The 11864-nt window shown below is 36.3% G+C and overlaps 1 protein-coding gene across 1 annotated transcript; it reads left to right on the top strand.

The window, feature by feature from the left end:
- The first annotated feature begins 7141 nt into the window (after nucleotides 1–7141).
- On the top strand, nucleotides 7142–11650 carry LOC140837255 (protein LAZ1 homolog 1). Its single transcript, XM_073203348.1, has 9 exons — nucleotides 7142–7411; nucleotides 7675–8089; nucleotides 8185–8241; nucleotides 8387–8495; nucleotides 8842–9026; nucleotides 9098–9186; nucleotides 9460–9715; nucleotides 10574–10825; nucleotides 10927–11650. Exons 2-9 carry the CDS (start codon nucleotides 7874–7876, stop codon nucleotides 11221–11223), a joined length of 1461 nt encoding a protein of 486 aa, XP_073059449.1. The 5' UTR covers nucleotides 7142–7411; nucleotides 7675–7873; the 3' UTR covers nucleotides 11224–11650.
- Nucleotides 11651–11864: the final 214 nt, after the last annotated feature.

Here is an 11864-nt window from a genome sequence, read left to right as displayed (position 1 = left end):
GAATAATCAGCAATAAAATAACCAGTTTTTCCATAGTTGAAGCACGCATTTGGTTCCTCTTTGGATTCATTTATATCATACTTTATCTGAAAGGAACTTTGATTATTTCTCATGAAGATTCCAAAATTTTTCACAAACATTGACATTGCATCATTACTCAGCTGTTCTGTTGACTTCTCAACTGAAATTACTAATTCCAGTTTCAGTGTCCTTAGATCAGTTGTAACTGGTGGAATTATTAGCTCTCCTTCTCTGGTTTGCCTAAAATTCATTGGCCTTTAAATTTGAAAATAAGTCATATAATTCCACCTCGTTCAGATCTTTAGATTCTCTTGTGGCCAGGATTTTGACATTCCACTCCTTGGGAAGGCCACGCATTACTTTCAGGGAAATCTCTTTTTTGGAGTTCACGCTTCCAAGTTCATTCAGTTTGTTCAGAATGCTGCTAAATCTTTCATCAAATTCACCCATCAATTCTTCGACTTTCAACTTGATGTTATCGAATTTTTGAACAGCAATTGATAGCATTTTTTCTTTTGTCTACTCATTTCCTTCACATAGCTGAATAAGATTTTCCTAGATCTCCTTAGTTGATTTACACATGTTGATTTTGCTAAATATGTTTTTGTCCAGAGTCTTATACAAGATGTCCTTGGAAACATTGTCCAAGCTAGTCTTTCTCTTATCTTCTGAAGTCCACTCATCTCGTGGCTTTTCTATTCGATGTGGTGCTCCATCAGTAAGAACAACAGCTATGTTGGCTTTCATTATCTTCATGGGTCCATCTGTTAAGACATACCACATGCTATCATCCTGAGCAGCTAGATGAGCCTGCATTTTGATCTTCTAATCATCAAATTCTTCCCTGGAGAACATTGGAATCCTGTTGAATGATGACATGATTTTCTGTATTAGTTTGAGTGTATGAGAGTATTCAAGACAAGATTAACCGCTCTGATACCACTTGATATTATCAGTTAAGGTAATTGTAGTGTTTAGAAGGTGGTTGAATAAACACTCTGGATTTTTGTTTCCTATTAAATATAAATCAGTTATTTGAATAACTGATCTTCAAATCTTGTTTGTCAATATAAATCAGTCAACTGATAATAGTGCAGAAATAGACTAAAATATAGATTGAATACTAAGGAACGGTATAATGCAAAACTAACAGTACTGAAATGAACACACGAATTTTTACAGATGTTCGGAGACTTCAAATACTCATATGTCACTCATTCTATCGCAATGATATGTTTTTACTAAAAGACTTTGACATATTATAACAGATTGTAATAATCCACTTCAGTTGATCTTACACACTGTTAAATTGGAACTCTTAGTCTATCAACATTTTTACAGTAATAAATTGAATCGCTCTAACTCGTAGCCTGAATGCTATGAATAAATAAAATGAATTTAGAGCTGAGTGTGCGATCTGGAAACTGAGAAAATACTCGAGAAATGTATATCAACTGATTGTAGATTGTTCGTTTCGTGTGTTTCACCAACATTCTTCAATTGCTTCGATCAACTATATATAGTACTCGATCCCAACAGTTGTATTGAATGCATTTAATGACAAATACCATTGAATTGTCATCTAGTTAATTTATCTGACAGTAGTACCAGGTATTCAGACTGTTCTGTTCTGACTCATCTATTCTGCTTTAGTACAATCTGTCAGTTTGTCTGCTGATACTGATAACATGACAAACTGATTAAAAGTTGACTGATTAGCAGACCAGTTCATCTGGACATTATCAGCTCTAACTGATGTCCTATCAGTTATGAAAACTTCAGTTGATAAGGTTTTTCCAGTTCAGTTCAAACGAAGTCTTCAGTTACGATTACTAGATTTGTCCGATTAGTTAGGTTCTTCAGTTTTCTTACGGATTATCTTGTCAAACTCCGAAACTTATAATATTCGAACACCTTTTATATACTAACCAGCTAGATAGTTCAATGTGCACTGACTTATACAAAAAATGCATAAACATTATTGTGTTTGTCCAAGTAGTTGGTCCCGAACTCCTATTCTACTTTTTTTACCTTGGGATTTCTTTTTAGGTATTTTAGGATTCCCATTAATGTAGCCCTTTAACTTAATTTTACAATTTATTATAAAACATATTTTAATGTCCGAGATTTTATTCGGTTAATCCGAGATTATTGATTTATGAATTGATGTGATTATGAAAAGACCACTCGAGACATGATTTTGCATAGCACGAGATGGTGTGGTGTGAGACCAGAAGGTCTCGCGCATATGCGCGGAGACGAGGCGCGCATATGCTCAAGAAGCACATGCCGAGGCAGAAGACCTCGCGCATATGCCCGAGAAGAGGCGCGCATATGCGCGAGCATGTAAAACCTTCAAGTGCCGAGATAGTAGGTATCACACATATGCGTTGGGACAGGGCGCGCATATGCGCGAGTTGTTGGAAAATTATGCGCAGAGACAGTAGGTCTCGCGCATATGCACCGACGAGGGACGCGCATATGCGCGAAACGTGCAGTACAAAGAAATTAGCCACTTGTCCTAGCCATGCATATATACATGTAATAACCTGCATTTGTCCTGAGAATCAGCAGCAAGAACCGAGAGAATCCATAGCTAACTCCTCAAGTTTATCAGTAGCTAGAATTGTGATTTTGCAAGATCCGCCCGTCCGATTTTCAATCCGACTTTAATTCCGTGCTCATCTCGTCAAACGCTTTAAAAGGACATAAGTTTTATTACTTTTCTGTATGGTTTGAAATTTGATGTTAGAAGAAATCGTGATATGATTTATATGATGTGTTCTTGAGATATTGATAAGCGTATAACCAAAATCGGATCGAAGAACAGATAGGGTATGAATTGTTATGATTTTCAGATTATATTTGATTGAGGCTACAGATTTTGAGAGTTATGGTTTGTATTTGTTGATGATTATGAGTTGTTGAGATTGGTATCTTGTTGTTTGTATTGCCGATATCTCGAGACTGTGCCGTTATGGCATCAGAAGTTTATAAGATTGAGATGTTTTGTTTTGAAGTGTATGTTGATAGTAACATGTCATTCCAAATTGGATTTAAAGTCGAGAATTCAACTTCAAAATCGATAGAAGAACGAACCAGAGCCGAACCCCGACAAAAAGAAAGGTATAAATCAATGTTAAACCGGGAGATACAACTCGAGTTAGATACGACTTGAGTTTCCCAAAACTACATACTTACTTGTTAATGTTTTAATACCTTTGTATTCCTTGATTGTGTATGCTTATTCTATTGATTTATATAAAAGCAGAGAATAGAATAAAGATATCGAGAAAAAGTCTTTGGCAGAGGTGCCAACTCTTTGGCAGATGTGCCAAGTAACTGGATGTTTGGTTTATATCGATGTGCTTAGGAGTGGATCAACTCCTATTGTAGAGATTCGATATAACGTACCAAAGTCTGGGAACCGGGATCCCTAGATAAGAGTCAAGTAGAGATTAAGAGCCTAAGAGTTTGATTTACAGATTATATCGATTCATGTTTTCAGATTATGCTACATGTTGTTTGATAAATGTTTATGCTTTCGTATATGCTTATATGAAATGCATGTATACGTTGTTTATATTGGGAATTATATTCTTACCAGAGTTATCCGGCTGTTGTTGTGTTTGTATGTGTGCATAACAACAAGTGGGATCGGATCAGGGTCGAGAAGAGGATTAGAGATCGAGGTTAGAGTGGAGTTTCGGGCCCAGAAGTAGAATTGGTTTTCAGCACTTGATATGTAGTTGTTGAACCTTACTTTGTATGATTTTATTTTGAACAAGTTTGTACTTCTGATCAGGTTGAGATATTAAACTTGATCTTGTAAATAAAATAAGATTGATTATCATATGTTATCACATTTTGTACACTTGTGTATTTTAAAAAAAATTTGACTCAGTTTATTTAATTGATTCATTTAATCCCAAAAGATGATTAGAAAATGAGTTAGCGTCCGGTTCCCCACACATATAATATTTAAACATTTAATAAAACAAAAACTATAAATTAATATTATAAAACATTAAATTAATGTAAAATATTTTATGTTCATCAATTATATATTCAAGGACTTTATCTATGCAACTTGCCCATATACAGATAAAGTATAATGTCATAATCGAATAAAATCATGAAATATAATTAACATAAAATTGTTTTACATTAGAGCCAATAAAAGCCCTGCCCTAGCCACAATGTTGGAATATTAAATATTCATAATCTTGATTTTGATGTTAACAAAATTTGTTGTTTTGTTTCTAATGAATTTACCTAAGTACGCAGAAAGCTGTCGAGCCTAAACTGAAGCTATCGAGACGCAAATAGAAAGCATCAACTGATTGCCCAAACTAAACCAGTTTAACTGATATATCAAATACCAGTTCAACTGGTTGTCCGGCTGATAAGTAGTTCAATAGAAGACCTTCAGAAGCCTGACCAGCTGATAAAGAGCTCAACTGTTGAAGAGATCAGCTGACCAGTTCAACTGAATCAGTGAAATCAGTTCAGCTGACGAGCCAACTGATTTCACCACGCCAATTCAAGACCAGTTCAGAACATCAGTTTGAAGCTGACCAGTTTGCAGAAAACGAAAAGCTTAAAGTATACATTAAGGAAAGCAATTTTCCAGTCAAAGGACGATAATAAACGTTGCGACAGAGCTTAAAGTCAACACGTTCCAGAATGACTGCCAGAAAGGATACGTCACAAAAATATCGAGGAACAGATTCAACTACAACGAACATATTTGATGAGTCTTGATGTACGGTTACAAAGCCTCTATAAATACAAGATAAAGACCATCAACAAAGAAGAGTGTGTAAATCATAAGAAAAGTAGAAGGACTCGCTCAACATATATCAGCTTACAAGAAGCAATCAACCCAGATTTGAGGGAACACTTCAATTTGTTATTAGCTTATATTAGAAGCACAATTCCCTCAGTGTGTGAGAACACTTTCGTGTTGTATTCATATATTAGTTCTCATACACTCATACACAATCACTCACATATACAGAGAGTGGAGCTTATTGATAAGTTGAGTGAATCTTGCACAAAGACGTTAAACTTGTGTATGTAGTCTTTAACGCATAGACGTTAAACAAGTGTTGACTGGGAGGTGATGTCTTCAATCTAGGCTAGGAGCTCAGTAAAGCAGTAGTGTAAGTCCTAAGCTGAGTGGATTTGTACAAGGCTTTGTATAAATCAAAGTCTTCTAGTAGATCCTACCCTAGGTGGTAGAAGGGGTGATGTAGGAGCAGTTTAAGTCTTCGAACATCCATAAAAATATCTTGTGTACTTAACTGTTTAAATACTGTTTTCAAACTGATTTGATCAGTTCGAGCTGTTACCAGTTCAGTTCTCACCAAAAATGAATTGATCGAGTATTTTTCGCTTGGTTTAAAACCAAACTCGATCTAATTCATCGGTGTTTATATTTTTAGAACACGAACTATTGAAGCTCATGGAGAATATTGTGTTTGAAGCACCCTTGCAGGTGTTAGAACTGATCATTCACACGAGTTGGTTTGCCGGGAACCTACTATAACCTACAAATCTTTATGCATCTTCGTACTTCTAGGATGAATGAAGTACGGAGTATTATGAGCTTCTTTCATAATAACATCTCTCAGTGAATCGCCACTAGGAACACACAGTCTATCTCGATATCGATCTACGCCATCCACCTCCGAATACAGCTTCCGACCCATAGATTCATCTCTCAGTCTCCATTTCTGTAATTTCTCATCAGAACACTGACCTTCACGGATTCTATCCCTCAAAATTGACTGTACTGTCATAGTACCGAGATTATGAGTCTCGCTCTTAGCATACACTGCAAGCTCGAATAACTGAATCTCTGCTTGCAATGGTTTCTGAACTGTAAATTGAGCGATAACAGCTGTCTTTCTACTCAAAGCGCCCGTGAGTACATTAGCATTTCCCGGATGGTATCTAATATCACAGTTGTAATCCTTCACCAGCTCTAACCATCTTCGCTACCTCATATTCAACTCTTTATAGGTGAAGAAGTGCTTCAAAATTTTATGATCAGTGAAAATCTTGCATTTATCTCCATTTACGTAATGTCTTGCACTTATTCTTAATTGTATGGCCGACAAAAAACACGAAAATCTCGACCTGAATCTCACCTCACTCTCGTCTCAAAAAAACCCCGACTCAAATTTTCCCCGACTCGAGTTGCCGAGAGTTTTCCCATCCCGATCAATGTCGAGAAAGAGATCGTGAAACTAATATACTACCAAAGAAATTCTCGACATGACCCGATTATTTTAGTTTTTATAAAAATATTATAATATTATTAACACATTGGGTTGAAAGATTGTCATTTTAAATAAAATAATATTTGGTCGAAGTCCATATAGAATTTGGTTAACATATTTTTGAAAGTGTCATCACATAAATGATATATTTAAGGCTTAAATTAAATAATTAGCTAATTCATCTAAATTTATAAAAAATAAAATAGAATTTATTGTTATTTTCGTGTTTCACTCTAAACTTAGAATTGTAAATGGATTATATTGTTGTTCTCATCCTTATATAAATCGCGATATCCTCTCTACTTGAGAGGATCTCGAACTTTTGAAATATTCTATATTTACCTGATAAGATCTCGAACTTTTGGATACCGATATTATCGAGAACGAGATTGAGAGGAAAAAAAACTAGAAGAATTGAATAATAGAAACAATCATACCCCAATTTAAGGCCACTTCCGGCCTACCACCGCCGTCGCTTCCGGCCGACCGCCGCCACCGCTTTCGGCTGACCGCCGACGCTTCCGACCGACCACCGCCGCGGTCGACCACCCTCGACGCACAAATAGAAGGACAATTTTATCAATTTATCAAAAAAATTATTAATTATCACATTCTTATCCATCATACCAAATATAATATTATTTTATTATTATATATTATATTTCTACCTCAATTATTTTTTTTACATTTTTGTTTAACATTTCATTATTTTATGATCCAAATCAAAAGCAACCTTTGAATATTTTTCTCCAATGAATCCTTGCCTCCAAGATAGGCTAATAGCACGTGTGATCAACTACTTCCAATATTTGTATAGAAAAATGATGTGGTCAGGTCGTGGGCCCACATCTTTTCTCCCTCTACGCGACACGTCGGCACCTAGAGGCTCCAACACCGCCACAATTGGGGTCTAGTTTGATTTTCGGGTTTCCCAGCTAACGAAGCAAACATAAATTTTGCCTAATTGATTGATTTTTTTAAATAATCTGGATTGTAATTCTTTAATCCAAAACACTTTTATTGAAATTCTCTCTGAAGTAGGAGAAAGGAGATACCTATTTTTTTTCTCCCACAGTTTTTTGGGAGAATCCACCAGAATACAGGTTCAATTTTACCCTAATTACTCAATATATAGGCTTAAGGTTTTGTAGTTATGAGGTTCGATCGTTTGTTTTAGGATTTTGTTTTGCTTACCGTCGGAGTTTTAATATTTTTTTCAATTTGTTGTTGGATGATTTCTAGGGTTTTTTTTGGTGAAATCTAATATTGTTTGATTTTATCATGAACTATGATCTGTATTCAGTTTGGCATATTGCACTACACATATTGACGATTCAATCTTTTTTCTTTCTCTTTGGGTATCTAGGAAAAATCAGCTATCCCTGGTAATTATCGGGCATAATTGGTCGAGTTAGCCGGGTTCTGTTGATGCACGTATGTTTACTGTATATGAAATCTTGCTAGTTTATCTGGTGGTGTGAGGTTGGTTTGCTGAAGTTATTGTGCTCTGTTGATAAAAAAATTGCCTTTGTTGATGTGTTGGGAAACTTGTGCGATCTACTGTAATGGGATGGAAGGGGGTTTATCTGTCATTGTTGTATCTTGCCACTTTAGTTGAATCGACTGGCAGACCAGGAAGATTGTTTTTCGAAGGTTCGAATGCTGCAACTTCTTCTCTCTATAGCTGGGCAGTTACCAGTGCTGCGATATTTGTTGTGGTGGCTCTTATTCTTTCCATGTTTCTCATCTTTGAGCATTTAGCTGCATACAACCAGCCGGAGGTTCATCTGTTACTATGTCTCTATTTCCTGGATTTTGTAATAACTTGGTAATAAAGTAGAGGACCTAAAATTTATCATCTTTTGTTCCATTCCAGGAGCAGAAGTTCTTGATTGGACTCATTCTGATGGTTCCAGTTTATGCAGTGGAATCGGTGATTATAGCTCTTCCTTCAAGCTTTAAAGCATCATAAATTGTTTTTTGTGTGGTTAGGAAGTTTTTAGGATTTATTTTATTTTCTTGGCTCTGATGTCGAGGATTTCATAAAACTTATTGATGTGCTATTATGTTGTGAACAGTTTCTATCACTGCTAAATTCTGATGCTGCTTTCAACTGTGAGATCATACGTGATTGCTATGAAGCTTTTGCTTTGTATTGCTTCGAGAGATATCTCATAGCCTGCTTAGGTATGTATTCTCCTTAAACCTGTTGGATTTAAAACCTGGCCTGGAACTCATTTGCACATTTTAGGCATCTTATTTATGATGGTTGTTGGTTCTGGCAACTCATCCTCATGCTTAAGGATGGTGTTTTGACTTGGATCTGGTTCTATTAAGGGTTCTTTTGAAATTTGTAATATATGAAGTAGGCTGCTAAATTATGATAGATTATAGATAAATTATATACGATAATGCTGAAGTAGATGCTTCCCATTGTACAGGGATCTGTCAAATGTCTGAAAATCTTTTACACACATGCATTTTGGTCTCTAGAAGTGAGTATCATGTCTGACAAGCATGTCATGCCTTGCAGGTGGAGAAGAAAGCACCATTGAATTTATGGAAAGTCAAAGCGTGATCACTTCTTGTGTACCTCTCCTAGATGAAGCTTATGCTTATGGTGTTGTCGAACATCCTTTTCCATTGAATTTTTTCTTGAGTGAATGGCAGCTTGGCCCTGACTTCTATCAGGCTGTAAAAATTGGCATTGTTCAATATGTATGTTCTATGTTTACGGAATTTTCCCATGTTTCATTTTTTTTTCATTAGCTAAAGTATCTGTTTCACAGATGATATTGAAGATGATATGTGCATTACTGGCAATGATTTGTGAAGCTTTTGGGGTTTACGGGGAAGGGAAGTTCGAGTGGACATTTGCGTAAGTTATCGTTCTTTTCGGCACACTCAACCTGAAAATTTACTCTAGTCATTTGTTATTTCTGGTTATCTAAGAATGCTGGAGTGATATTCTAGTCATTTGCTATTTCTGGCTATCTGAGCAACTGATCACTCCAGCATGACTTCTAATAAAAAAAAAAAACCTACTATTGTTGTTATCACACAGATATTTGATTTAAAACATTCTATTTACTTTCGGATAAAATTAAATATTATTTGCTTGTTAATTGCAAATTCTGTGATCGACTTGCAGCTATCCTTATCTGGCAGTTGTTCTGAATTTCAGCCAGACTTGGGCCCTTTACTGCCTTGTGCAGTTCTATACTGTGACAAAGAATAAGTTGGCACCAATCAAACCTTTGGCCAAGTTTTTGACATTCAAGTCAATTGTTTTCCTTACATGGTGGCAAGGCATTGCTGTTGCCTTTCTTTTATCATTTGGAGCCTTCAAGGGGTCATTGGCACAGGTTTTAAAAACACGCATACAAGACTACATCATATGTATTGAGGTGTGTGTTGAAGTATTGAATTGGTTTGGATTTTCTCTCTTGTTTCTGTTGTGTGAGTTATGCATCTGGTTGTTGTATTGTGTGTTGACTGGTAGTTTTTTCGGTTTTATTCTTCGGGAAGTAATGGAATTTAAATGGTTTTATCATCATGAACTTAATGACATCAAATTGCCGCTATATATGATGTCTAGGTGGTGAAGTTACTATGTTGTACTAGGGACCATGTGTGATAAATTGTTTCTAGACGAAGACCAAGATGCTAGTTTTGAAGTTAAATTGCCATTCGAATTTTGAGTTTTCCACTATCTATACTAGCGTAGACATGTTTTTTTTTTCTGTTATAATTCTTGTAACTTTTTTGTTTATTATTGTTGTCGGTGATTATTATGTTAACATATAAGGTATGACTAGGGACACGATTCTCCATTTAGGGCATTACCAGTTTTAACCATGTAGGAACATTGCTGAAGCAGTAGGTTTCCAGATAGTCTCATTTTTAGTCATACTTGTAGAATGTAAATAAAAAAAGTGATGTTATTTACTCCTCTACTCGATGTTGGAGATAGAGTGTATTGATGGTAGATTTCTAAACCTTAGATTCACTGCTCTGTGTTAACACAGAGAATTCTGTAGAATTTGCAACTTTTTTTGGTTGTATAGGTGGTTGGTTTTTTCTATTTTTCTCGTTATCTTTAAGACTTTAACAATGTTTACCATCTTGAGATTGACGCTCCATCTGCTGTGAATTTTGTTAAAAAGAAAACCAGCGTTTTGTTGAGAAGAAAACCAGTGTGTAACATTTAGTTGACAAGACCTTTCTGAGGAAGTTTTATCGATTTAAATCTTGTTGTGATTCAGATGGGCATAGCTGCTGTGGTACATCTTTATGTGTTCCCTGCTGTCCCATACAAGCGAGGAGAAAGATGTGTTAGGAATGTTTCTGTGATGGCTGATTATGCATCTTTAGGAACCCCGCCTGATCCTGAAGAGGTCCAAGACTCCGAAAGATCTACAAGAGTACGCATTTCTCGTTATGGTGAGAGAGAGAGAGAGAAGCGTCCGAAACTTCATCAAAGCGTTCGTGATGTGGTATTTGGAAGTGGTGAAATTGTGAGAATAAAGTCCCTTCCGCTTTGAAATAATCCTTTCATAGACTTTTTCTAGGTGCTAATCATTGTTTTGCTACTAATGTGGTTGTCACATGCTCTTAGATTGTTGATGACATGAAGTACACAGTTTCGCATGTCGTGGAACCGTTCGAAAGAGGAATTGCAAAAATGAATAGAACTTTCCATCAGATATCAGAAAACATGAAACGACACGAGGAACATAAGAAGAAGAATTCAAAAGATGATAGCTGTCTTGTCCCCTTAAACCCATGGTCCACAGAGTTCTCCGATGTTCATGATGACCTCATTGAAGGGAGTGTCAGCGATAGCGGTGTATCTAATAGTAAGAGACCGCATTACCAATCTAGAGGTCAATCTTCCCGGTTCAGATACAGATGACATATCTTTGAACCTGCTTTCGAAATGAACACGGATGACATATCCTTCAACCTACTTTTGAAACGAGCACAAGCTGCCATTTCCAACCTCCTACGTGGACATACCTTTCATTTTTTTTCGCTTTTTACTCGCTTACCATTAGATTTTCTTCGAATATCAACCATTCAGAAACTCACTAAAGTTTTAGGAAGATGCTAACTATTTAGGGAATCACTGCCGAGATATTTTGATTAGTCTCGAACAGGGTGAACTCGTTGAATGAACTTGATTCGAAGAGGTTCCTATACACAGAAGTGCCTAGCAAGATAGATTTTGGCTATGCTGATGTAGTACTGATGACTACTGGACATTTTTTACACAGCTCATTAATGCTAATGTTTACATGCATGATTATTCTGCATATGCAAAAGATTACGAATGTTCGATCCTTTTAGCCATTGTTTAGCTAGTTAAACACTTAAAACTTTGTGTAACATTTGATATTGGTGAGAAATACGGCGTGTGCAGCCTGCGGCTTTCTGCCTAAAAACTAGGCGACGCCCAATTTATGAACTCGGGAATTTTGGATCGTATCTGCCACCGCTCCATAACGCGTGAGGCGTTGCGATGTACTCCTGGCGGAGTGCACATTGAGCCTGCCA

Source organism: Primulina eburnea, chromosome 7 (genome assembly GCF_022965805.1).
Source record: "Primulina eburnea isolate SZY01 chromosome 7, ASM2296580v1, whole genome shotgun sequence".
In the NCBI taxonomy this organism is placed as follows: domain Eukaryota; kingdom Viridiplantae; phylum Streptophyta; class Magnoliopsida; order Lamiales; family Gesneriaceae; genus Primulina; species Primulina eburnea.
Note: the sequence above shows the minus strand (reverse complement) of the source record. Positions and strands in the feature narration are given on the sequence as shown.

Excerpts from the sequence above, each read along its gene's own strand:
- LOC140837255 (XM_073203348.1), top strand. The coding sequence starts at position 7,874 with ATGGGATGGAAGGGGGTTTATCTGTCATTGTTGTATCTTGCCACTTTA. Across the intron at positions 8,496-8,841 it reads ATATCTCATAGCCTGCTTAG|GTGGAGAAGAAAGCACCATT; the intron begins GTATGTATTCTC and ends CATGCCTTGCAG. Across the intron at positions 9,716-10,573 it reads ACTACATCATATGTATTGAG|ATGGGCATAGCTGCTGTGGT; the intron begins GTGTGTGTTGAA and ends GTTGTGATTCAG.